The sequence below is a fragment of the Erithacus rubecula genome, assembly GCF_903797595.1.
Source record: "Erithacus rubecula genome assembly, chromosome: 1".
NCBI lineage: Eukaryota > Metazoa > Chordata > Aves > Passeriformes > Muscicapidae > Erithacus > Erithacus rubecula.
Genome location: NC_136658.1, coordinates 10963101 through 10988933, shown reverse-complemented (window position 1 = coordinate 10988933; position 25833 = coordinate 10963101). Strand labels below are relative to the sequence as shown.

Genomic DNA, 25833 nt, shown 5'->3' with positions numbered 1-25833 from the left:
AGAGCGCCAAGCAGAGCCCTGGCCGGGTTTTAATATCGGTTCCTGAACAGAATCGATATTCCATCACTGTAGCTTTTTTTTTTAGCCCCAATCTCTAACAAAACCAAATGGCCGCGGACGCCGGGCGCTCTCAGCATCAGCGCCGTCACCAGGTGTAAATGGGCTCGGGTGAATCGCGACAGGAGCCGCGACAGGAACCGCGACAGGGGCGGAGCCGCGACACCGCCCGCGCGCACCCCGCCCGCGCGGCGCAGACCAACTGCTGCGGGGGGAGCGCGGCCGCTCTCCGCCGCCCTGTCCGCTCGGAGGGCCGGGAAAACCGGAGCTTCTCGCTCCTCCCGCTCCGCTGGCCAGCGCCGAGGCGGCCCCAGGTGCCCGGGTGCGGCGGGGCGCGGCCCGAGCCCCGCGGTGCCCCCCGCGCCGCCGGGCCGTGGTGGCGGCCGGAAGCGGAGGGCGGTGCCCGGCGCCGAGAGCTCCGGCGGTGGCGGCGCGGGCGGGCGGACAAAGCGGAGCGCGGCCAGGGCGGGGGACGGTGAGCGGGGCTGGGGCCGGGATCGGGGCCCGGATCGGGGTGTGATTAGCGGTAGGGGATAGGGCAGAGCGCGGATATCGCGGCGCGGGCGGTGGCGGGGCGTGCGCGGTGCTGGCGCGCCGAGGGATGGAGGGTTTGGTGGAGGGGGCAGCGATGATGGAGCTGGCGGTGGAGTCGCTGGGGAGCCCGGCGGGACGGGACGGGACGGGACAGCCTTCGGGCGAGGGAACGGGAAATCTCCGTCCATGCGGCCCCGCTGTGCGGCCTGGCCGCAGTTTCTGTGAAGGGAAAACTTTGTCGGGACGCTCCCGCCCTCGTTCCGCCCCTGCCCTCCCCTCGCTGCGGCCGGGCGCTGCCGCTCCAACCCCGCCGCCCGTGTCCTTTCCCCAGGGCACTATGAACGAGGAGCAGTTCGTGAGCATCGACCTGGACGATGACAACATCTGCAGCGTCTGCAAGCTGGGCACCGAGAAGGAGACGCTCTCCTTCTGCCACGTCTGTTTCGAGCTGAACATCGAAGGTGGGTGAGGCTGGGAGCAGGAGCCACCGACAGCTTCCATCGACTCGCGCCTCTGGAAACGCCTGTGTAGAAAGTTTTAAACCAGTTTGTTTTCTAGCTCATTTCAGGTAAAGGTGGGTGCTGCTCCTCCAGACATGAAGGTGATCCCCCTCTTTCCAGAGCCTCTGGAATGCCATGGTGTTTATTCCATCTCCTGGCATTAGATCTCTGATGTTGAGCTCGGGATCTGAATCGCATTCTGCCTTTATTCAGCGGGTTTGCTCAATAATTAGAGGGGGTCTGTATAAAGCAAGCTTCAATTGCAAATTTTATGGCATAACATTCGGGGCTTTGCAGATCACCTTGCTTTCACTAGATCTACTCCTTTCTGTTTTCATAAAATGTTGTTATGTGTAATATATTAAAAGAGGGTTAATTATCAAAGCTTCCTAAAGTCTGCAGATTTTAAAGTAGGAATTTTTTTCCATCTTTTAAAAGACGAATCTTGTAAAACCATGTTGGCCTCCAGAATAGTATTTTTAAAATTGTAAACCTGTTTTGGTAAAGAATTTCCCCATCTTGTTGCTTTTCTTCATGCATGAATGCACAGTAGATTATCTCTGTCTGTTTTTTAAGTCAAATTGCTTGTCTTTGGAACAACAAAGTAACTTTTTCCACTTGTATAGAGTGGAAATTGGTCTTTGCCAATTATATGTAGATGTGACTACCCAGATAATTTATGTTGCTGTGAGGCGATTGAACATGAAGATCTCAACAGTGTTATGTGATTAGTCCCATCATTTCTGTTATCATTTCTTGATAACAGATAGTAGACTTTTGTTGCTAGTCAAAGCAGTGTATTTTAATCTGAACAATACTTTGATACTTCAGTAGTAATTGCCATGTTTTTGCTTTTGTTCAGAAGAGACATGACTGTGAACTTGCACTTTTTGTTAAAACTCAAGAGCAGTTGTCTAACCTAGGTTTTTACTTTAGGATGTTAGGTTTATATTTCCCTATATGGAGAGAGGATGTTTCTTTCTCTAGACTTTAAAAACATACTGACACAATGAGAATTAAATACTTCCATTACATCACTAATCTAGTTTCGTTTTGAAAGTGTTGAAAGTGATAGAACACATTTAAAAATTGCTGGATGGTTCCTGTGCTCTGTTGTTTGAGATAAGCTGTGGATTTGTCAAAGCTGCTTGTTATGGCTGTGACATTACAAAGTGCTCATGTGTTTTAAGTGGAATAGGTTTGGGAATTTTTGCTCTAAATAGCCTTGATAGTAGGAAAGACTTAATCTGTACAAAGCTTTGCATAATCTTCTACATTTCCAGTTAATTTTAGAAGGAGGCTGCTTGGAATAGAGTAGTGATAAAAGCTCCCCTGAAGTTACATGGACCATTGCAATTCTTCTATTTTGCATTATAAAAATATACATGTCTTTGATCATGGCAGCATCAAAATGCCTCAATTTCTGATAGTCTGTCTTTTGTGTGCCACTTTGAAAAGATGTGCTGTGACCCCTCAAAGGGAGGGGAGGCTTAAAGGTACCAGAGTGTGTGTCAGTGACTTTTAATGTGGAGTCATTATAAGGCTTTTTAGCTGAGCTACTGCATGAGTCAGCTCTCTACCATACTATGGTCACGCTCTTCCTACTTTTGGCATATCTACATTTTTGTATTTTTTTGACAAAGTCTGATTTTTATGTGTCTAAAATGAGTCTTTGGCAGACTGGGTACAATATGAATTGGGTAATTCACTAAAGCACTGTGTTACACTGGATGTTCTCATACTGACCTCCTGGTTATGTTTTAACGGAGTTCAGGTGCATTAAAACTTGTTGAACAGAATCAGCTGCAAGTTGCATCAACTCTTGTAGATGTGTTATCCCACACTTAGAGATGAGTGTCAATCTTGCTGGTAGTTTGTCTTTTTATTTAGCATCATATTTAAAACTGTCAGCAATTAAAACCCATACATGCATTAAGTATTTCAGGAAGTGAACTAGGCAATTCTAAAAAGATACTCGTGCAACAGCTAAGACAGGCTTGCTCATTTTTGGTGTTGATGTGCATGTGGAGCTGCTCCCTCTGAGGAGCAGGAAATAGCTGCTGTTGGAGAGCAGGCAGGCTATTAGTCACAGCTCAGCATCTTGCAGGATGCTTGAGTACTCCCACTGTTTGCAGCACCCTGTTAACTTCCATGTGTTAAGTGCTGTCTGACTTAATTGGAATGTATGGCACCTCTTCCATCCTTCCTGACCATGCAGTCTGCACCAGGAGCTGGGTCAGGATGGGAAGGAGCATTACAGATGGATGTGAAGGGCAAGCAGTGGGCTTGGCAATCTTAGCTTTGCAGTTGGACTTAATCATCTTAAAGGTCTTTTCTGACCTAAATTATTTTGATTTGTGAGTCTAGATATGAAATTCTGAAAATAGGCTTCCCAGGTTTCTTTTTTTAGCAGGGTATCATATGCTTTAACAAAACTGATGAGAATAATTCTGTTTCCCCTCATGCCAGCAGCATCTAACTGCTTAAACCTGGACATGGCAAACCCATGTCTGGGAGCTGAACCCACCTTGAAACATATTTCCTCAAGTGTCTATGAACAAAACACTACAGAAATATAATTTACTTAGCTGCATTTAATTACAGTGTAATCTAGTGATGGTGAATCTTTGCATCTCCTGGCACCTGTGAGTTCAGCAGCTGTACAGGTTTGCCTGTGTCTCAGTGGTGATGTTGTTGATTGGCTTGGGTCAGTGAGAGGAGGAATTAGAAATAGGGGACTTGGAAACCATCCCCATCTCTAATAATGACTCATTTCTGGATTAGTGTTGTGACAGGGTTCAGCCCTTACTTTTCTGACATTGGAGTGTTTATTTCTAACCTTTAGTATGTTTTGACAGTGTCTTGGTAACTTGACATAACTGGCGGAGAAAACTGAGTTTCTCTTACAGTCCTTGATAGAGAATATACAGAATACAGAAAGCTTAATCTGTGGTCTGTCTTGATTAAAGAACTCTTGAATTTCTGAATAAGGAGGTCAGTTACTCTGTCATAAAACCTTTGGTTTTTATCAGATATCAGGTCTCCATCCTGATTTTTTTAGTAGTAGATTTTTAATAGTTTAGTGAAGTAAAATTATGTCTTAGCTTAAACTGTGACTATGCTTCTTACTAAGTTAAATTAATTCACAGAAGCTGCTGGTTTGGGTGTAACTGGGAGATCAGCTGTGGTGCCTGTCCCAGAATTCATTCAGGAGTGATACATATGGATTATAGGATCTATTTCTCTGAAACTGGCTGAAAGAGTGGCAGCAAGGGGAGAAGAATATAGTGAGGGCATTGGAATAACTAAAGCCAATATGCAGGTTTAAGCTTAAATGTCATCAGTCTTTCTTGAACAAGGAAAGAGCAACGTGCTCAGGAGAGTTTAGTGGTTCTGGTCTTCAGTCTAGAAGCAGTGGGAGCAGTCTTGTCCCTGGGAAGGGCAGTGTCTTTTTCCTGTTTCACTGGCTCATCTGGCTCACTTGGTTTGAGGATTCACACTCAGGGAAGCTGAGTGGGCTGAGCTACACATAAATACTTCTGTGGCCAAACCAGCTTTTGTGTCTGAAGGGTCATAGTCAGATGATATAGCACAACAGAATATTAATGTGTTTCTTGAAGTTTAAAATATGCAGAGTAGTTAGATGTGAAATACTAAACATTTTGAAAAATCACCTGATTGTGGACAGTGTTTTTCTGCATGGGGTTTAGAATATCCTGGTGGGGAGGATCTGCAGGAGTTTGATGTTGGCTTTTGTTTTGTGCAGTTGCAGTGAACATCAGAGATCACAAATTGTTTGTTTTTCTGAGTAGGTGTCACAGTAGTAATCAGTGGATTGGAACAGGAAATGTTTTAAATTCATATGTGACTGGTTTGCATAAGCCAGGAAGTCACGTGCTGTGTTTTACTTGAAACAAAGTTCTTTTTAATTTCATTATAATATGAGAGAATGGTTAACTGAACTCTGCTAGCAGAGATAGAGTACTAACAACAAATCTGCTGATACCTCAAGGGTGGGGAGAAGTGCATGAAAACTCAAAAATACATGCTTGTGTATGTATAAAAACTGTCTGTAAATGTATACATAGGCAAAAAAAAAAAAAAAAAAAGTCCTTTACACCAGCCAGAGGGTCCTGCCTGTGGTGTGCTAGGAGATGTTCAGGTTTCTTCCCATGGGAGGGCATTCACACAGCAGCTGTGTCCTGGGATCCTCTGGAAATCCCAGCTTCAAGATCTTAATGCTTGAATGTTTTTGTTTAACATCAAACTTGGAAGTCTATAATAATTATGAATTATGTTTACATTACTTTACATAGTGTATCTCTCTTTAACTGGCTTTATGCTGGTATTTTTAAAGCAGAGTTATTTAAAAACCTGTGTTTCCTCACATTCAAGGGTTGTAATGGAGACAAACAGTGACAGAAGTGGAAAATGTGATTGATTAATTATTCTTTTACTCTTTTGCTTGTCCAGCGCTGTTAACTACAATAACATCTTGGAGAATGTTGGCTGACAAGCAAACTGGCTCAGTTCCATTTCTGTTCAGAGCTGAACAGTTGAATAGCAAATGACAGTTCCCATCTCAGGTCCTGTAATACAAGAGACAGTGTAAGAACTGGGCATCCATTCCCCTGATTTATGTTGAAGTAGTTAGGTTTCCATGGTCCTTTAAAGGGATGATAAACTCAGCTTTTGAGGCAATTTCTGCATCAGGTTAGTGCATCTCTGTCTCCAGGCTGAGACAAGATGTTATAAATAAGTCTGTCTTGCCACATAGCTTTTTTTCTTGTTAAGGTCTATAAAATCTTCTATAATATCCTCATTCTGTGTTCATTTAAAAAAGAAGGGAAAAAAAAGGAGGGAATGGGTTTAGTTGTTGCAAACTGTAAGCACTCAAATTTCAGATTTTTTTTTTCCTTCTTACACTTTACAGAAGAATATCTCACTGAAATAAAATGTGTTGTAAGGTATAGTTGAAAGAAGTAAAATCACTGTTTGATTTAATTCTGTTCCACAATATTACACATCATTATTTTTTCAGTGGTAATGAAATAATAAGCAGTAAAATAGGTTATTCTGGCAATGAAAGCTAAAAATTTCCTTTGTTGCCCTTTAGACTAGATAGATGAGAACTTGTTTCAAGGTAGCATTTGCAGGCCAGGGGTATGACTCATTTCTGCAAACTTGAATGGACATGTGAAATTAGTTTCAGTTTCCACTAAAGCTCTGAACTACAAGTCTGAACGTGATTGGAGATGCTATGTACAAGTATCACTCAGTAATGTCAAGCTGTGGAGCTGGTTCAATAAGTACATTTTTCCCCTCTTAATATGTAAATTTGGGAAGTTTGTCCATGCAAACAAGATAATTGAGTATTTATGTTACCTGGCATAATCCAGACTACAGAAATACCACCTTATGACTTCTACTCTCTTCTAGGTCTATTTAACTGATTTTTCTTACAAATGGTGTGGCATAATATTTTCTGTAGTGCAGTTTCCATCAGAATACATTGCTTTGTTTAATATAGTAGCAAACTCTTCTTAATAAAGTAGTTTATAAGGAACATGATTTGCAAGGGGCCAACTGGATCTCCATTCTGTCTGATATCTTTGCTCTGTGCTAAAATACAAATGAGCTGATAGAAATGAAGTGGGAGGTGATTTGTGTGCACACTTGATGTATGGAAAGTACTGGCATTATCATATGAAAGCAAGGAGAGAACTTTAATTTATGAACAAGATAACATCTAGTCTTTACAAAGTGTCTGGTTTTAGAAGTTAATGAATGGAACTGGCATTTTCCTTCTAGCCAGTCTAATAAATCATAAAATTTAACTCTCAAATGAAAATGCATGTAAATGCTTAAAAATAGCAGTTGGCTTTACATCTTGTCAGGCAGATGTACTGGAGATACACATCTCTAATGATCCTGCTTTTCAGTGTTGGCAGAATTGTACAGCTGAAGAATATCAGGGTTTTGTCATTTAGACATGTAGATAACTTTTTATCTTAGGTTATCATGGGCTGCTTTTGTTTCATGCATTTTGAACAGGTCTTGGGGATCTGCTTTTCTGAGAACCTCCCTCTTTCAGCACTCTTGGTAGAAGTTAAGCAGTGGCTTAAAATAGATAGACATGAAGATTTAATGTCTTGTGAAGCTTTTCTGTCTGCTGCAGGTCTTGGCCCTGCACACAAGGTAAAGCACATGGAGCTCATCTGATCCCTGTGTTCCTAGTGGACACTCACAGATGTCTGGGAGCTGTTCCATGAGCTGGCTGAACATCCTAGTTTACAGAGTGCTGCTGAGGGGAGCAGCAGCTGGAACATCTTGGAATGCAGAGTGGAGACCAGGGCTCTGGAAGTGGGCAGCCACAGGCAAGGACTCTTGCTTATTCTAGGATTAAAAGAGAAGAGCAAAGGTGTGTCTGTCCCAAATCTCTCTGGAGATTGATTCAGATGAGCTGAATTGTGCCTGAGAAGCATTTCTTCACTGGCTAACTCTCCACAGCTAACTCAAACTGGATCAGGTATAAATTTTACCCATAAGCATTTGTAAATTCTTTAAGGGGCTTTAATTAACTAATGGCATAGCACAAACTTATCATTGACTATTCATATGTCTACAGGTATTCCTGTTAATTTTAGTTCATCTTAGATTCAGGGGGGATTTTCCACTTCAGCTGCTATTCACCATTGCAAAAACCAATTAATTAGTTTACAGCATTGCATTAGAAATTAGCTAAGTAGGGAATGCTGGTTGGTTTTCTTTAATGTTATTTCCAAAGGATGGGTCTGAAAGACCAAATAAGAAGTTTGGTTGGTTGTTTGTTTGTTTTTAAGAGAATAACAAACAAATGAAAAACCCTGCTGTTGAAGATAAACAAGCAGGCTGATGATCACTGATTTACTTTTCTTTCTGTGGAAACATTTGTGAAGGGATGTGGAATAATCTTGGTATTCAAGAACATTCCTTTTGAATTGAACTTGTTGATCACTATTATAATCTCCAAATAATTCTAGCCACCTTTATATAAACACAAGCAAATACTGCAATTTAGTTCTGTGTTTTTATAATGAAGAAGAGTTATACATAATTCTCAGTGAATCAGTTGCAAAGGCAGAAATAAAGTCTTTGTAGGTTTCTTGCCCTCAAAAAAACCCAGAAAACAAAAAACTCTTATGTTGGAAACTCATTTACTTTAAAGTGCAAATGCCTCAAAATGGGGTAGAATTTGTTGAGATGTGATTGTTCACCTGGTTATCTGCTAAACATTCTCTCTGCTCTCAGCTATGTTACTGTTATGAATAAATAGAAGTTACAAAAATGTGTTTTAAACTCCCTGATTGCTACTCATGCATTTACAGAATTACTTTGTAGGAGTGGATTAGGAGACATGTTGACTACCTGCCTTGCACAGCTTAGAAATTGAAATAGTCAGGGTTTGGGTTGAGTTTTTTTTTTTTCCTTAACATTAGGCACTGATGTAGGAAGTCCTGTTCTTCAAGTCTATATACAACAATATTGTTGAGTGAAGTGATGCATTCATATTTCATCTAGGACACATGAGTTACTAGAATCAGAAACAAATAATGGATTGTAAGCACTTCAATTATTTCATGATTTGTCTGGAGGTTTGGCATCAGCCTGTGAATCATGTGCACTTGAGGAATGATCTCTGGCATGAGCTTGTTTCCTAATAGCATCAGTGCTGTCTTAAGTTTGTGAGCTGTGGTCTAGATATTAGTGAATTTTGTAGGATATTTTATATTTCTTCACTGCAGATTAAACTTTTCTGCTCTGTGTGGTTGTGGGGTTTTTCTTGCTTTTTGAGGGGGTTTTTTCCTTCTCTGAAAAATTAAAGTGTAGGACATTCTTGGATGTAGTCTGCAATCCTGTTCTTGGAAAGGAAGACAAGAGGCAAATGTACACACACCTGCAAATGTGAGGAGGAAGAGAAGTTGGTGGTTTTATGATTGCAAACTTGAAGAATCAGACAAAAAATAATAAATAGTGAGATTGGTATTGGCAAACAGAAATGTGGAGATGGAGCTGAAACCCTGTGAAAGACCCCAGAAATTGCAATAGCTGTTTGTCAAAATTACAGTATTGCTTCTTGATTTATACAGAAGTCTTGCCACACTTTATTCATCTCCTGATGTATAGTGTTGAATAAAGCAATAAAACTGCATAATCTTTATATATCACTTGGTCAATGCCAGCTCACCAGATTGTAGCTTTTTCTGCAGTTGTGATGAAGGGGAAAACATGAAGTAATCTGACTGTAGTATGAAGTCTTCTCAAAAAGAAATGGACATCTTTTCTGCCTCATAAAGCTGATGGTATTGCCCACAACAGAAGGATTTGTTTGAAAGAACCATACCCTTATTTGCTGTAACTCTGGTGTGTGATTGCTAGTTTGTGCTGGCACAGCAGCTGCTGTCCCTGCTCAGCTCTTCCAGAAGGTTATGGCTGATGTTCTCTGCATAGGAAAGGACTAATTGTCACCTTAGGACAAAAGAGAGATTGATGGCTGTTTTAGTTTTGTGTGTGATTGTCACTGTAAAAATCCAAGCCAGTTATGTGAGAGCTGAAGCAGATCTGTTAGCAGTTCTCTATAAGAGTGGTTTGGTTTTGCACGTTTTCAGTTCCTTACTTTATTCAAGATTCTTTAGATAAAAGCCCTTTTGGGGTTTTTCAGTGGAGTAAGAGAAGGAGTAGGATGTAAATTCTGATCTTGCATACTGTTAGTGTTTCGCAATAACCCGCTCTGTGCTTAGAAATAGGGAAATTGTGGCCAGTGCGTGGCTTATAAATAGCAAAGTTTAAACTCTTGAAGTAGCATGGGTTTTTTTCTTCTGTAATAATTGCTCATTTCAGGCACTCTGTTACTGAGTTCAGATAAAGCAGATCTCTTTGAGCAGCATGCCTCTAGAACAGGGAAGTTAGCAATGTTCAAAACTCTTAAAAGATAAGTTCATCAGAAGGAAAGACTTGAATAACCTTGAGCTTAAGACTTGGACATAATTCACTTGGGGCTTCATGAAGTCATGCTGCACTTGTTCTTTTTTTGTGTAACAATTTGTGTGTTGGCTATTTTGTGTGGCCTCATGCTCATCTCCTGCTGGGCAAGTAACATTTATTCTCATTGAAATAATGAAGAAACAACAAAGGAATTTCTTTTTATAAGTGATACCATCAGTATTCTGTCATTTGTTGTGTGGGTGTGCTTTTTAGGTGGGTTCCTGAGCATTATTGTATGAAAAATTGTGCAAAACGTGTTTTTCAGCCCATTGATTGCTTTCTGTGAGTAAAAGAAAGCACTATGATCAGCAACAAAATAGAATGTTGAAGAATCACTTGGGTAAAGCAAATAGCATTGAACAAATCACATTGGTTTTCCAGGGTTTGTAGTGTTGTAATTTCACTGGACAGTGTTTGCTTTCCCTTGATGGCTTAGAGATTTAAGGCTTCCATCATGCTGCTTGAGTTAAGCAGCTCTATTAAATGGTGCTGATAAGTCATGAAAACAAATGACTTGTCTTTCTTGTATTCAATATAAATGTTTATTGGGGTTTTTTAAGTCTGTAAAGACAGAGAGGTAAAATAGCATTGAATTTGCAGAGCTTAAGAAAGGTTGGTGAATATGTGTTTGCTGAAAGAGTCTGAAAAGTGTTTTGAGGTGTGGAGTGAGAATCTTGACTGCCCATTGAAAGGGGACACAGAGTGTACTTTATTCCAGAACTTCCTTCTTAAAAGGTGCCTCTGGTTAGTATGTGAGTTTTGTTACCTCATGAACAGGAGCAATATCTTTTTTTCACAACTATACCTTTCTCCCCTGCTGCTAAGAACAAAATAAATTCCACTGCTGTTTTCTTTTATTTTCCACTTTTTTAGACATTTTGCCCCATAAATTATGTTCACTCTCAGAAACACAGCCTGAAAATAATGCACTTAAGTTTCAGTGCTGCCCAAAAAGTGGAAATAATTTATAATGGCTACTCTTGTGTTTGAACTCCTCAACTTCAAACAGCAGTTGCCAACAAGTGAGATAATAAAAATGAAGTGCTTGGATTTCTTTTCACAGTCTCAGGAAAAAATTTACTTTTTCAGGTTAGTTTTGAGAGTACTTTGGGATTTTGTAGCATTCATTAACTTAAAAAAACATTGTATCATTTCTTAATCGTTTGAGGTGGGGAGATTACACTTTACCACAAGAATTTAAGAAGAGTAAATGAGATCGAACTAGACTTGTTGTAACTTGTAGCTTTCTTGTAATTATCTGTAAATGTCTCTGTTACCAGATTTTGTTATCTGTTGCATTTCATGTTTTTTCTTTTAAATGGCAGAAAGATACCGTGGCTGCAGGTTGGCTCATGTTGCCTAGATTCAGAGATCCAGTTACATTGTTTGTTATTGTAAATACTTTGACATGAAGCAATTTCAACTGGTCACAGGTATATTATTTTTATTTGCAGTGACAAGCTTGTTAGATAGAATTGGTTTTCACTGTATTGGGGACCTCCCAAGTAGTATATGAGGTACTGAGATAAATGACAAACTGTTCATTACTCTGGACTTGGATTCTGAATCTACTGTGTAGGTGAATCTGAAGAAAAATAAATATCCACTAAATTTGCAGAAAGTAATTTTGTACTGGGGCACTATTAGCTTTCTGGAATAGTCATTTCTCATACCATCTGTGTTCACTCACCAACTGCAGATCTTCACAGATTGTGTTCCTTTTTAACCTGTCAATCACTAGCAGTTACTTAGGGGTTTAAGTTACCTGCTGTAGCTATTTGAACAGTCTTTGGGGAAGGATGAGCAAAGAGGAGAATAAACATCCATCTTGTGTGATGTCATGGTTTAACCCCAGTGGGATGGGGAGAGAATTTCATCTTGTGGGTTGAGACAAAGACAGTTGCAAAGGGAGAGCAAATGCTGCCCATACAAGCAAAGCAAAATAAGGAATTCATTCACTGCTTCCCATGGCTGGGCAGGTGTTGAGCCATCCCCAGGAGAGCAGGGCTCTGTCATGCATAGCAGTGACTTGGGATGACAAACACCATCACTCCAAACATTCCTCCCTTCCACCTTCTTTCCCCAGCTTTATGCACTGAGCACGATGCCATATGGTGTGGAATGTCCCTTGGGTCAGTTGGGATCAGCTGTGTCCTTTCCCTCCTCCTTGCATGTCCCCAGCCACTCACTGTTGGGCTGGTGAGAGAGGCAGAAAGAGCCTTGACTGTGTATAAGCCCTGCTCAGTGATAATGAAAACACTGCAGCACAAATCCAAAACACAGCCCCATATTACACTGTGATATAAATGAGCTCTATCCAGCCAAAACCAGCACACCTTCAATGAATTTCAGGACAGCTTAATGCTGGCAAGCATTGACAGTATTAGAGCTTGCTTCCCTAGCTAGGCTGCAGGCTTGTACTAGTGCAAAATAATAAACTGTGGCTGAAATCTGAGTTCTGTTTGACCACTTGAATGAGACAAGGCTGCACCCTGCAGTATTTGAGCAGATGGCTCATAACGTTATGCATAGAAGATGGGAGCTTGTATGAGTGCTGTCAAAATGCTCTTCAGGATCATTCTATAGAACTTGCTGATACACAGTTGGGTTTATTTTAATTCTGCAGCTTATTCACTTGTGTGTAGGGGTGATGCAGCATGTGTGGAGTTGTCAGTTTGCTTCATCTCTGTCACCATGCAAGAGGCACACGCTGAAGTCCCAAGGACTCAAGCCTGAGGGAAACTTCACAAATTATGGACTGTGAGGTACCCTGGTTTGCTTCAGTGATAAGACTGTTAGTAGGAAAACATCACTAATGTTTTTATTTTCTTGGTTGCTCGTGAGTAAAGATTTTCAAAAATTAGCAGTAAGTGAACTTCTTTCTCTTGTGTCTTTACAGGAGTACCAAAGTCAGATCTTCTACATACAAGATCTTTAAGGGGGCACAGAGACTGCTTTGAAAAATTCCACTTGATAGCAAATCAGGACTGTCCACGATCAAAGCTCTCTAAAAGTCCTTATGCAGAAGTAAAAAATATCTTGAGCAAAAAAATTAACTGGATTATACAGTATGCACAAAACAAGGATTTAGACTCTGATTCTGAAAGCTCAAAACCTTCCCAACACCAGCTTTTTAGCTTCAGACATCAGACTGATAGAAAATTGCTCCCGCAGTTTGACTCCCCAGTACCTAGATACTCTGCAAAATGGATAGATGGGAAATCTGGAGGCATCTCAAGCTGCTCACAGACTCTGCTGGAACCAAGAGAATCCCCTGATTTCAGACTCGGTGCTACCTTCTGCTGCAGCAGCGTTTTGTGGTCCAACCGCAGCCAAGTCCAGAAAGCTGAAAAAGCTGAAGGTGACTCACTTGCCAGTGCTCATAGGAGACATCCCCAGCACAGCAGGGAGGAATGTGAGTATGCATCCCTTTACACACAGCCTAACAAGCAAGGACATTCTTTCTGTTGACCACTTCGTGTCTCCACAGGGCATTAGTTCTCATCCTGAAGTCCAGCATGTAAAATCCGTGGGGAAAAAAGAGCTACTTGGCTGAGCAAATGGGGTGGTTTGGCTGGGTTTCCTTGCATTTTATTTTTTAATTTTACTCTTAGCTGTAGCCCAGTGTGATACATGACACGTCTAATTTATGCAAAAAAAGTCATTTCCATATGTCATTCCTGGGAACTGCACAGCCCTGCCTGTGGAGGTGGAGGTTACTCAGCTCCTGCAAATCTCTCTCTTACTCAACTTGCACAGTGCCCTGAGTTAGGTTTTGCAGAGATCTGCCCTAAGCAACAGGGGAAATTAGAGGTCATGTAGCAGAGCAAACTTGTGAAATAATCTCAGTAGAAGCAGACTTTCCTTGTGAATTTTACTGGATTTGTTTTTTCCTTGAGTTTGTTGAGCATAAGAAAATAGGAAGGCCCTTTTGCCACCATGTCCTCTTTAAGGCTGTAGCAGAAGACCTGAGCTATCTTTTGATGGATGTGGTGGTAGTGAAAGTAAAAGAAAATTAGAAAAATTTTCCTGTTGTTTAAGAACATCACTAGAAGAAATCTTCAGAAAAATCTAGGATATTCTAGTGTCTCTGGAATCAGGCTACATGAGATGTGTTAGGGATAGATTCCTAGAGGTATGTGCTGTTACCATCCTGCTTTTTAGGCAGTACTTGGTCCTGAACTGGTGTGTGTCCACTCTTACTTTTGTAGATGAGGAAAGTAATTAGAGAGAGTTTCTGAACTTCAAAAGACCTGAGAAAGAAAATATAAACACTGATAAAGTATTCCAGGGAAAAACAGCTGATGAAAAACAAGGTAATAATGGAATCAGAATATCAGAAGGGTAAGAGAAAGAGGTACTGTAAAAAGTTGGAACTGGCTTCTTTAGCCTCACATGTTTTTTAACAAACTGACAACTCTGTCCTTGCAAAGCTGAGTCATTTCTCATTCTTCATGAAAGGATTTTACTTAACTGCTGCATGATGTGTCATGTTGCATTTGCAGTGAATTAGTAGCCTTAAAGCCATAAATCAAAACAGATACACTGGGCTGTTTGAGCACCTGTCCACTGGAGTCATAAACTGGGATTACATAAATCAGCACACCATATAACAGAGGAATTAGGGAAGCTTGACCTGGTTTGTGGGGTTGTCTAACTGAAGTTAGTGACTTTGAATTTATCTCCAATCTTTGATTTTGGGATGGAAACATAAATCTGCATTGAGCACAATAACAGGTTTTTTCTTTTGTTGTGACTACATAATGCAGCTTTGAGGCATTTTTGCTTGTATTTTGCAGTGTTTATCTTTAAAAGACATCCATTTGGAGGCTCTGTGATTATATAAAGTTTATATGTTAGATGAAAACTTGGACTGCCAGAATTAGGTACCTTCTTACTGCAATACTTTCACTCTTAACAATATAGCTGTCTACTGAAAAAAGTATTAATGAAACTGTAAATAGCTTGGCCAGTATTTCTTCAGAATTTACCCCAGCTGTGGATAGAATAATATTTCATCATTTAAATACAGTGCTCTGTTTCTTTTCCCTTTCCCTTGTGTATCAGAATAATGTGCCATGAAGCAGTCCTGTCCCAAAACACTCACATGAAACGTGTGAAACAGCCTGTCTGCCAGATGACAAAATGTTAATGAAAATACTGAAGAATGGGGAAGTAGCATCCTAACACTGGGTATAAAAAGGAGGAAAAAATCTTGACATTTTTAGCTGTTAACTACAATATTCAATTTGATCAGGGTTTTCATGGTGCTGGGGATGGTAAGGTGTGAGAAGGGTCTTTTCAGGTTTATTCATAGCTAAAGGCAGGAAGCAGCACCATTTTACCTGGCTGATGGAGGAGAAAGATGTATCTATTTTATTCTTAACTGGGATTATGTCTTGAGTACCAAGTCTTAGCTGTTGCCAGCTTCTTTAGTTTGGCAGTACTGTCAGCAGTTTAACATCCCACAACTGCCAGCTGTGAGAAAGTTTGAAAGGGAAGGCTTAGGATAATCAAATAATCCAGTGGGCAGCTAAAATCCATCTTTTTCAGAACTCTGGACTTTAAATTTGCCATGTAGAAACCTTTTGCACAGAGAAATCTCTGGAAAAAAAGCTGCAGCATCATTTTTTTCTCTCAAGTATGCAATGAGAGCTTTGCTAAGCTGCAGCAGAAACAGGGCAGTGAAAAATACTTGCACAGTTTCCTCCTCTGAGGCTTAGTGTGTATTTTCTCTGAGGGTGATCAATGCACACAACCTGAGATACAGAAGGACTTTTGAATGATACAGAGGATCTTGTAGTTTACACCAGGAGCACAGAAGGAAATCTATTTTTATATGCTGGTGTTCAAATCAAGCCAGGTTTGCCCTTCATCATTTGTCACTGAAACATTTGTTACTCTCTGGAAACTGTGTATGCTATTCCTGTATGCATAAAGCACAAACCTTGATAACCAAAACAGGGAGCCACATGCTGGAAATTCTGTCAGGAAGCTGCTTCTTGCACACTGGGAAACACAGCGGGAAAAAATACCTCAGAATTGCCCCCTTTAACTGCCCATAGTTAAATAAACAGATGTGCTTTCATGGGTTACACTGGGGAGATCATGTTATGCAGTCAGAGGAGGGTATAGTATTTAAATGTGCCAAGCAGTTCTGATTCTGGATGGTACTGTTTTCAGGCTTGATTTTTCCACCTTTTTGACATTGGAAGAGGGGGTTTTGGTTTTCTAATGGAATAGATCTTGTCTGGGTCAAGATTAAAAAGAGATTTTTCAAGCTTTCCTCAAATGACTGATAAATAATGTCTCTGACTTATTGCCACAGATCTGTTATTATTAGGGTGCAAATAGGAGAAATCTTGAGAAAATTGGGGTCTGCTTAGATATGCCTATGTGACTTTGGTAGTAGTGATAACAAATTTTATTGTTGCAGTGACTACAATGACTCTGGGAGAGTTAAAGCAGCTTAACGAAAAGCTACTCAAGCAAATCCAGGGTGAGAATTTTTCAATACTTTTGGGTTTGGGTTTGTGGTGCTTGTCATAAAAAAGGTCTGATTTTAAAAAATAAATTTTTATTACCTTTCTGTCACTTAAGTTTCTTGCTGAAGTTTCTTGTTTTGCATGGATATGTGTGATATAGGGAGATTTCTAGGTGCTTTCATTAACTAATCTGCTTTGGTGCTGCAAATTGGCACAGTATTCTCTTTAAATATTTGACTAGAGCTATAGAATTGTTAAGGTTGAAAATTACCCTTAAGATCATCAAGTGCAACCATTAGCCCAGCACTAAGTCCCCCACAAAACAGAGTGGTTCCTAAATGCTGCATCTCCATGTCTGTTAAATCCCTCCAGGGATGGTGACTCCACCACTACCTGGGCAGCCTGTTTCAGTGCATGACAGCTCTTTCCATGAAGAAATGTTTCCTAATATCCAAACTAACTTTGTCTGGTGCAATCTGAAACCATTTCCTCTTATCCTTGTTACCTGAGAGAAGAGCTGGACCCCACTTTGTTCCACCTTCCTGTCAGGCAATTGTAGAGAATGCCAGGGTCTCCCCTGAGCCTCCTTTTCTCCAGGCTGAGCTCTCTCAGGCTTGTGCACCAGACCTTTCCCCAGCTCTGTTGCCCTTCTCTGGACATGATCCAACACTTCCATGTCGTTGTGAGGGGCCCAAAACTGAGCACAGGATTTGAGGTGTGGCCCCCAGCACAGGGGATGATCTCTGCCCTGGTCCTGCTGCCACACCACTGCTGATACAGGCCAGAGTCAGCTTTGTTTTGAGTTCTAACCTGACCCACCTTGGCTCAGGTTGTCTGTAACTAGAACAAAGTGATGCTGTTGAGTCTGCAATGCGTACAAAGCCGTGCTGGAGCCAGGAAAAGCAGAGTTCTGTGCATGATCCCATTCCACGTGCCTTTTCCCCAGTGTTGTCAGTGCCTCCTGGCCCGTGTGGCACAGGCAGTGACTGGTGCTGTTGTTGCAGATGTGTTTGAGGAGCTGGCCCAGCAGGTGCAGGAGAAGGACTCGCTGGCCTCGGAGCTCAACGTGCGCCACATCGCCATCGAGCAGCTGCTCAAGAACTGCTCCAAACTGCCCTGTCTGCAGATGGGAAGAGCAGGGCTGAAATCCAACGTCCCCATATAGGGGGGGACAGCTTCATCCCCCTACAGCTGGCCCTAGCAGCACTGATAACCAGTAATTGCAGCTGCACCCATATTTAGAAGCTTTTGAGAAAACATGGGCAGCTTTCTCTTTGTATTCATAATCCACGGGAAGTCTTATTCCACTTTGGGTTTAACAAAAAGGGCAACTATTTTGGGTATATCTACTGTAATAAGGTTTATTCACATTTGGGGATTATTATTTTTTCCCCCATAACTACGCATGAGCCTTGAAATTAATTCTGTGTTTTGTTTATAATAAAATTGTTTCTAGCAAAGAATGACCTGAGGCCTCTAAACCTGCCTCCTTCATACAGAGGACAAAAATAAACATTTGACTTTTGATCAGATCTGATCCTGTTACATCCAAGAGAGCTTTAAGGGGAGAACAGTATTAATGAAACTCATGTTTTCTTATTTATTATGAGCAATATTTTGTTATTGAAGTTTTATACTAAATAAATATCACTATTTTAGGTACTTTTCCAGATCTCTTTATAAAATGTCTGAATTACTCTGTGTAATGTTTATGCCTTGTGTATGATTGTTTATCCTTTTTCAGGTCTGTATCTTTCATGATACGATTTTTAAAAGCATTGTTTCCCAAAGAGATGAATTTCACGTGTCAAAGAAAAAACTCTAGTGGTGTATCACTTATTTTTATCAGCTTTATAACTGAAGAATTTGGTTCATGAGATGTTTTAAAAAAGCACAGCATTTGCTTTAAATTTAAAAAAGAACCCATACTTTGGTTTTAATGCATAGAAGTTGAAGTTGTTTTATATGTGTGAAATTTTCAATGCTGAAAAATTACTTTGACGAAACTCAATAAATTTGTAATACTACACTGCCTTGTTATGATTTCTTTTTAAAGCTGGATCAGGCTGATAAAGTGTTTTAATTCTGAAATGCAAGTAGTAATGATACATTATAAATCAGAACAGCTTTTGCATTTTTTAAACTTATATCAGTCTACCATGACAAGAAATCTTAGTCTCTGCCAAAAATGCTGCAGGACTGCATTTGAGTAGCTGGAAGTTGCTGAGTTGCACTGAAAAAATCTGGGGGAGGATGGGATGAGTGAATACACAGGCACACACACACACAAAAAAGTTAAAAGTCTTTGTGCTTTTAGCTCTTTAGGTGGAAATGGAGTAACTTTTAGAGGTGAGTTGAAGGCATGACTAGCATGAAGAAAGGATTAGGCTTGTTTTTAAACTCAAGCTGAGATATAAGCCAAAGTTCAGGGTAGGTTTATTGATTGGCCTATGTGTAGTGATAACTGGGAGTCATAGGACAGGTTGGTATTATTTGCAATTTTATTATTTTTTATTGTTTTCTTCCATATCCTCCAGCTGTTCCAAAGCCCCTCCACAAATGCATGAGTAGGGACTTAAGTTTGTCTGAGTATTTTGTGGTTCAGGGGGGGAAAAAATCAGTAGCATCATTGCTTGTGTATGCAAGTGGGCCTATAAGTAAGTGGGCACTAGAAAATCCCTGATTTTGGATGTCAGAAGATGAATTAATCTCCGTGTGCAAGTCTGTTGGTAAACCTTGTTGATTCAGTCCCAAGGTAAGGGTCAGGTGAGAGAAATATCCCTGAGAAGGACCTGAGAGTCCTGGTGGAGAACAATTATCCCTGAGCCAGCAATGCCCTTCTGGCCAAGTATTTCAGTTCAACTGGATAGTGAGGAGAATTGTATTACACTTAACACTTCTACTGTTTGCTTTTCTGGGAATTGCAGAACATCTACACTTTGAAGTCCTTACTATGATTTGAAGCATTTTATTTTTGTTGCATTAGATTGGTTATTGATCCAGGCAAGGTTTGGGGTTGTTTTTTTTTTTGTTTGTTTGTTTGTTTGTTTGTTTTTAAGATGAATTATACTTGGGAGTGCTGACTTTGGGGACACATAAGCCATGGAGAAGCATTTTTTTTCATCCTTTGCCTCAGATTGTGGCAGGGGAAAGGAAAGTGTACACCTGGCACACATGCTGAAAAATTAACTACCTGGTTTTTGTTTCTCAGGCCCAAGTTTCAGAGGGGGTCTAATACATAAAGTTTGACAGTTTTCATTTGCATTACAAGCTATTGCTTCTTAAAATGATATCAAGAACTGGCCAGAAACTGGCATTTAACAGAAGGATATTAATACTCTCTGAAAACAGATAGAATTACTACAGTTTAGGGGTTATCTGTTTTGGTTTTCTTTGCAATTTCTAGGGATAGAGAGGAGAAACTTAATAATTTTAACAAAGGAATATATTACAAATAAAACATTCACTGAAATGGATTATCAAAACCTTGTGTGGCTTTATTTGTATTGCAGTGCCTGAAGACCCCAGCAGTGAGAACACAGCTGCATCTGGGGCTGGGTTTGGGAATAATTAAACTCACAGGGAGCTGTCTTGATCAAAACGAGACCTGTGTGATAAAGCACACCACAGTTCAATCCATTTAAGATATTAATCTATTATTTTCATGCAGAATCTTTGTTTTTAGGAGCAACTTTGTAACTCAGAAAAAATGTTGCTCTCCCTGTTTCCTAATTTGGGAACTCATGTTGGGCAGGTGCATTCTGCTGGCAACATAGATAAAGCCTGTGCATGTTTCCATGCCAGCAAGTCATTGTCCAGAAAGTGGGGAAGGAATTTGGTTTATTGCTGTTTTTTTATTAATCAAACACTTGGAAGAAAATTGATTTTTTTTTTGTTTGTTTCATTTTATATTTCTGCTACATAAGAGAGTAGGTTTAGATGAGATAGTAGGGAAAAATCCTTTACTGTGAGTGTGATGAGGCACTGGCACAGGTTGCCCCATCCCTGAGAGTGTTCAAGGCCAGGCTGGATAGGGCTTGAAGCACCCTGGAATAGTGGAAGTTGTTCCCATCCATGGCAGGGGTTTGGAGCAAGATGATTTTGAGGTCCCTTCCAACCCAAATCTTTCTAGGATTCTGTGATAACACTGTCTAGGTAAAGCAACTCTTCCTGTCAAATGGAAAGTGCTAATTCCATGTGCCAGACATGTAATGGATTGCAGGGCATTTACATTTGTTTTGCAGCTATGAGATCTAGATATACACATTTAAATACTGGAGTTAATTTTGAGGAAAAAGTAATCTAAAAGTACTTTCTTTTTTCAGATTAGCAGATTGCTTATTTTATTTTTCCCCCAGGTTTTTTGGTTCTAAGAAAGAATAAAATGTTGTTTCTGGTTTTTACTGCATATAAAATTGATGAAGTGTGACTGCAACTACACTAGGGAAGCTGTATCTGTAGATATAGCACTGAGGCTATTAAAGCTGGTTGGGTTTTATCTTAAGGAGACTTCCACACAATAGCTGGTTCTAAAACATCTCAAAATCATAGTGCTTCTGGCTAAAGAAAGCCAGGGTTTAAATTCATAAAGTCTGCAAGGAGTCTTAGTTTTTTAAAAAGTCCTTTTTTATTGTGTTGTATGAAACAGCCTTCTGTTCACTTTTGTTTTGCAATATTAAATATGTTAGCATTGCTTAGCTTCAAGTTCTAAAAAAATTATTTCATAAGGATGGTATGTTAAGACAGTGTGTTGGAATAAAGGGGAGTAGGAATGCCAGTGGCCATAGCTCCCAAAGTAGATTAAATTCTGCAGTAGAGTGGAAAAAAAGCAAAGATGCTGCTAAATTACTAATGTTTGCTAGTGCAGTAATATCACAAGTCAATGGCAGGTCCTGTGGTGAAATGAAAGACAGACCTTTACTGGGTTTTTCACCTCCATGTAATTTGTATCCCATAGGGTTCCCATTGTCATAAAGTCCTTAAATGTGCAGTAATGTCTTTCAATCCCTTGTTTATCTACCATCTGCTTAAATGTTTATTTAAGAACTTTTTTTTTCTCAGTTACAGAGAACAAATTAATTTGCTGGTTGTATTTATGTAGTTAATTCTTCTCTAAATCCTTTTCTAAGGTAGCCACATCAGACACCTCCCAGTCTGTGCCTGCAGGAGCATTCTTCTCTGTTTGCTGTCCTCTGCAGTCCTGAGTCACCATGAAAAGCCTGACAAATGTCATTGTTCTTCTGTTGGCATGAACAACAGCAAAATCAAGGTCTCTTCTCAGTACTGGTCACACTGGAGAATTTACTCTCTTCCCCTCCAACACCCTTGGTGACCCCCCAGTTCCTCCCTCACTCACCCCCTCACCTTCCCTGGTGCCAGGCACAGATGTTTGACCCCAGCTCAGGTGTCAGAGAAGGTGCTGGGAGGCAGAATTGCAGGCTGAATAAACTGTTCACAGAGCAGTTTATTGGTAGCTCAAGGATTCAAGAGTAAAGCATGGACATGAAAAGGTAGAAAATTGGGAAGAAGTTGGGTGTCAAGCCCAGAGCTGGCTGAAAAAGTCCCTACCTGCATACTAAGGAAATGTTCAAAATATGTTATTTTTAGGAAGATATGAGCTAGCAATGATGAAAAGTGCATGATTATTAATAATCACCTAATAGCTAACAAAGGAAGGCTTATGCAGTTCTGTCCTATCCTCTCCATCTACCTCAGTAACTCAGTTCTTTAAGATGTAATCTTGGCATTAGGCTAGCATTAAAAAAAACCTCATTGTAGCATTTAGTTTTACTCACAACAACAAAGCAGTGAATGCAAGTACCTCATTCACTGAGATGCTGTATTGACTCCACATCAAGATGCCTCTGAGCAAAACCCTCTGCAGTAACAAAAGGCTACAGGATCTGGTGCTGGAGCAACTCATTTGTGGACCTCTATTACAACAACTTTAGGATCTTCATCATCACATTCATCCTTATTTCAGAAGTGTGCAATGCTGAGATGAAGCAGAAATGAGCTATGGGATAGAAGTGGCCTTTGCAGTCTAAGTCACATGGGATGTCTGTGTGACCATACTCACAAAATTGATGAGATACATTCACATCCATCTGTAGTGAAAACATGGGTAGGAATTTTTCCTGCCTCTTATTTGAAAATTTATTGTACCTTTCTGTGTATTTTGAATACTTTCAAGACAGTGTGTTGGTTCTGTGGTCATTCAGGCACATAGCAGGCTTCATTGACTTCTGTTAATTATAAAAAATATCTCTGTATATAGCATATGCACATGTAAGAGTGTATGTTACTGTCATTGTAGCATGGATTGCTATATCACATAAGTGAAGAAACATGGCTAAAGACATGAGTTATTAACCAAGGGGAACCTTACTTTTTATTTAATAACATCAGTTTGGTCCAAGGTCCTCATCACATTATGTCTAGTAGTTCATTTTTAAAATATTTTTTCTTCCCGATAAAGCAGAAAAAATAAGTATTCTGTGAAACCAAATACCAGCTTTAAATTATAGGACTTCTTTAATTCCTCTAAAGCAAGATGAAATTATAAAAAAATAGTTTCAGGATTTTCACCTTTTCAATGATTTTTGCTAATCTGCTAAAAAAAAAACCCAAACTCTTGGAAGTCAGTTTAAGGGGATTGGGGCAGGAGAAGTAGTGGTTTTGTGGCTTCCAGTAGGTAAAGTAATTAGAATTCAAAATCCAAGGCAGCCAGCCTTCAAAGTGAAAAGATCATAGACTGCAAATTATTCTGTTTAGAGCTGTGAATTGAAATAAACAATTATGGTCTTCTCTTCCCAGATGGCTTTAAAAGGAGATCCTGAATAGATGTTTATGAAGGGTGCACTTTTGAAAATCACTTGTGCTCCTTTCTGACTAGAGGTTTGTTTGAAGTGCCATTACTTTAAGTTCTTTGTGTAATTAAAAATTAACGAGGCCTTTGTACAGTTGATTGTATTTAAGGATAGCTGGTTCTGAAGGAATAATACAGCGCCAATCTGCAAATAACTTTGGAACATGCCATATTTCTCCATCCTCAGCACAGTACAGGCTTCACCCTCCAAAACTGCCCCCAGAGCCCCGTGGGCAGCAGGGCAGGGAGGGGATTCTGCCCCTCTGCCCCTCTGCTGAGACCCCACCTGCAGGGCTGCATCCAGCTCTGGGCTCAGCACAGCAAGGACAGGGACCTGCTGGAGCCAGCCCAGAGGAGGCACCGAGGGGAGCAGAGGGATGGAGCAGCTCTGCTGGGAGGAAAGGCTGGGAGAGCTGGGATTGCTCAGGAAAAAGGAAGGCTCTGGGGTGACTGAACTGTGGCCTTCCAGTGCCTGAAGGGTAAGGAAAGCAAAGCAAGGCAAAGCCTTTAAAAAGTGCTTAATACAGTCATGGGAAAGATGCACTCACCTACATCACTAACCAGCAGGCAGGGCAAACTCATCTTCATTAGCCTGAAATCCTCTTGTAAATGTTTTTCCCAGCAGCAAATGAGCACTTATTTTTTTATTACTGTGTGTACTCATAAAGGTTTGCCTTACAGCAGTTTCATCCCAACAGCCCGTTCTCCAAAATTGTATTTTCTCTTCATAATCAGCTCTTAAGAAGGAAAGGAGGTTAGTTTTTCAAGGAAAGGTGCTGATGCTTTATACTTAGAGGCAAAGGAACAGGAAGGAAAAGGCATGGCCTTTTCCCCCTTCTTTTAGCTTTTTAAAAAAGGATAATTTGATTTCTCACAGCAGTAACTAACAGGATCCTGCCCTTGGAGGAGGCAGCCAGCATCCACAGGAGGCTCTCAGCTCCTTCTGCAGCTGACTCTGCTGACACTCACCCGAGATGTGGGGGCCAGGCTGAGTGGGAGCACACTGCAGACCCCAAGAGCTGTGTGTGCTCCCAGAGGAGCAGGGCTGAGCTGGTCCTTGTGCTGCCTGCCACCAGCTGGCCTTGGGCTTGCAGGGAGGGGCTGTGGTGAAGAACAGCCTGTCCCAAGGACATGTTTTCCTGCTGGCTGACACTGACCCGCAGCAGAGCTGCCACAAGGCCCTGGGCTCAGCCAGAAACAAGCCCAGCCTGTTGCTTGTGAACAATTGCCATTGTTTTCCTTCAGTGTGACAATGGCCAAGGTCGTTGGCTTGTGCTTGTTTTTGTATGTGTTGAAATAACACAGCCTTCCAGCTTTGGTGTGGGGGTCACAGAAAGACATTGATCCTACAGGAAAAGCAGAGCAGTTATTGCTCCCAGTAATGTAATCATGTCTTTCAGTGCCACAAATATAAAACTGGTAGCCAGATGCTTTCATCCATTCCCTTATTTCTGTGCCATCCTATTCAACAATCACAACAAATCTGTTAATTAACTGTATTGATCAAAATTAAGTGCTTAATGTTTAAATTCAACGTTTTAGTGCTTGTTGCCTCATCATGGTCAGTGTGATCTCATTGCTAGTTCTGGTTTTGTACTGCACATTGTTTAGCAACTGGGGTTTCCACAGAGGAAAAGTCAGATGACAAAAATGTTCTTCTGAAAGCAGATATTTTGCACACAGTAATAGTTAGCATGTATTTGTAAATACAGCACCTGTTTGTCTGCAAATCTCAACCACATGTATATTGATTATTCTATCAGGCCAAAGAGCTTTATAAGATCCAGCAGTGACAGTGAGACACCTGGTTCAGTGTCAGGGAATCACAGAATGGTGTGGGTTAGAGGGGCTCTGAAGCTCATCTCATTCCAGCCTCCTGCCACGGGCAGGGACACCTTGGCTTGACCAGGGTGCTCAGGGCCCCATCCAGCCTGGTCTTGAATGTTTCCAGGGATGGTGAACCTTTTCTCTGCCTGGGCAATCTATTCCAGTGCCTCATCACTCTCATGGTAAAAGATTTCTTTCTGATGTCCAATCTAACTAGAGGCTGGTTTAGTTTAAAGCCATTACTCCTTGTCCTGTCACAACAAGCACAGCTAAAAGGTTTGTCCCCATGGTTTGTCACCTGAGCAGCCCCTGCCAAAAGAAGTCATCAGGGGGAAATTACTTCATGGTGAAGGTCAGCTCAAGGCTTTGCCAATTTAGCTTTGATATTCTTCATGTTGTTATCAGAGAGGCAGATCCTAGACACTGTGTAGCTAGCTGTGAAAGGCAGCTTTTCACCCTGCTGAAAGCACATGGCTTAGTCATCATTTATATTATTTATATTAACCTTCTACTTCAATGCATCAATTCTTCAGCAGAG

The 25833-nt window shown here is 40.8% G+C and overlaps 1 protein-coding gene across 2 annotated transcripts; it reads left to right on the top strand.

Annotated features, from left to right (window-relative positions):
* Window positions 1-255: 255 nt before the first annotated feature.
* Window positions 256-18627, top strand: LOC306805784 (protein EURL). Of its 2 annotated transcripts, XM_079313917.1 has the most exons (5): window positions 256-532; window positions 923-1052; window positions 13015-13530; window positions 16552-16614; window positions 17605-18627. In XM_079313917.1, exons 2-5 carry the CDS (start codon window positions 929-931, stop codon window positions 17763-17765), a joined length of 864 nt encoding a protein of 287 aa, XP_079170043.1. In that variant the 5' UTR covers window positions 256-532; window positions 923-928; the 3' UTR covers window positions 17766-18627. The 2 variants fall into 2 exon arrangements, with proteins under 2 accessions (XP_079170043.1, XP_079170044.1); XM_079313918.1 differs by lacking the exon at window positions 13015-13530 and having other exon boundaries at window positions 401-532; window positions 17605-17901.
* The last annotated feature ends 7206 nt before the right edge of the window (window positions 18628-25833 follow it).

Excerpts from the sequence above, each read along its gene's own strand:
- LOC306805784 (XM_079313917.1), top strand. The coding sequence starts at position 929 with ATGAACGAGGAGCAGTTCGTGAGCATCGACCTGGACGATGACAACATC. Across the intron at positions 1,053-13,014 it reads TTTCGAGCTGAACATCGAAG|GAGTACCAAAGTCAGATCTT; the intron begins GTGGGTGAGGCT and ends GTGTCTTTACAG. Across the intron at positions 13,531-16,551 it reads CCAGCACAGCAGGGAGGAAT|TGACTACAATGACTCTGGGA; the intron begins GTGAGTATGCAT and ends TTATTGTTGCAG.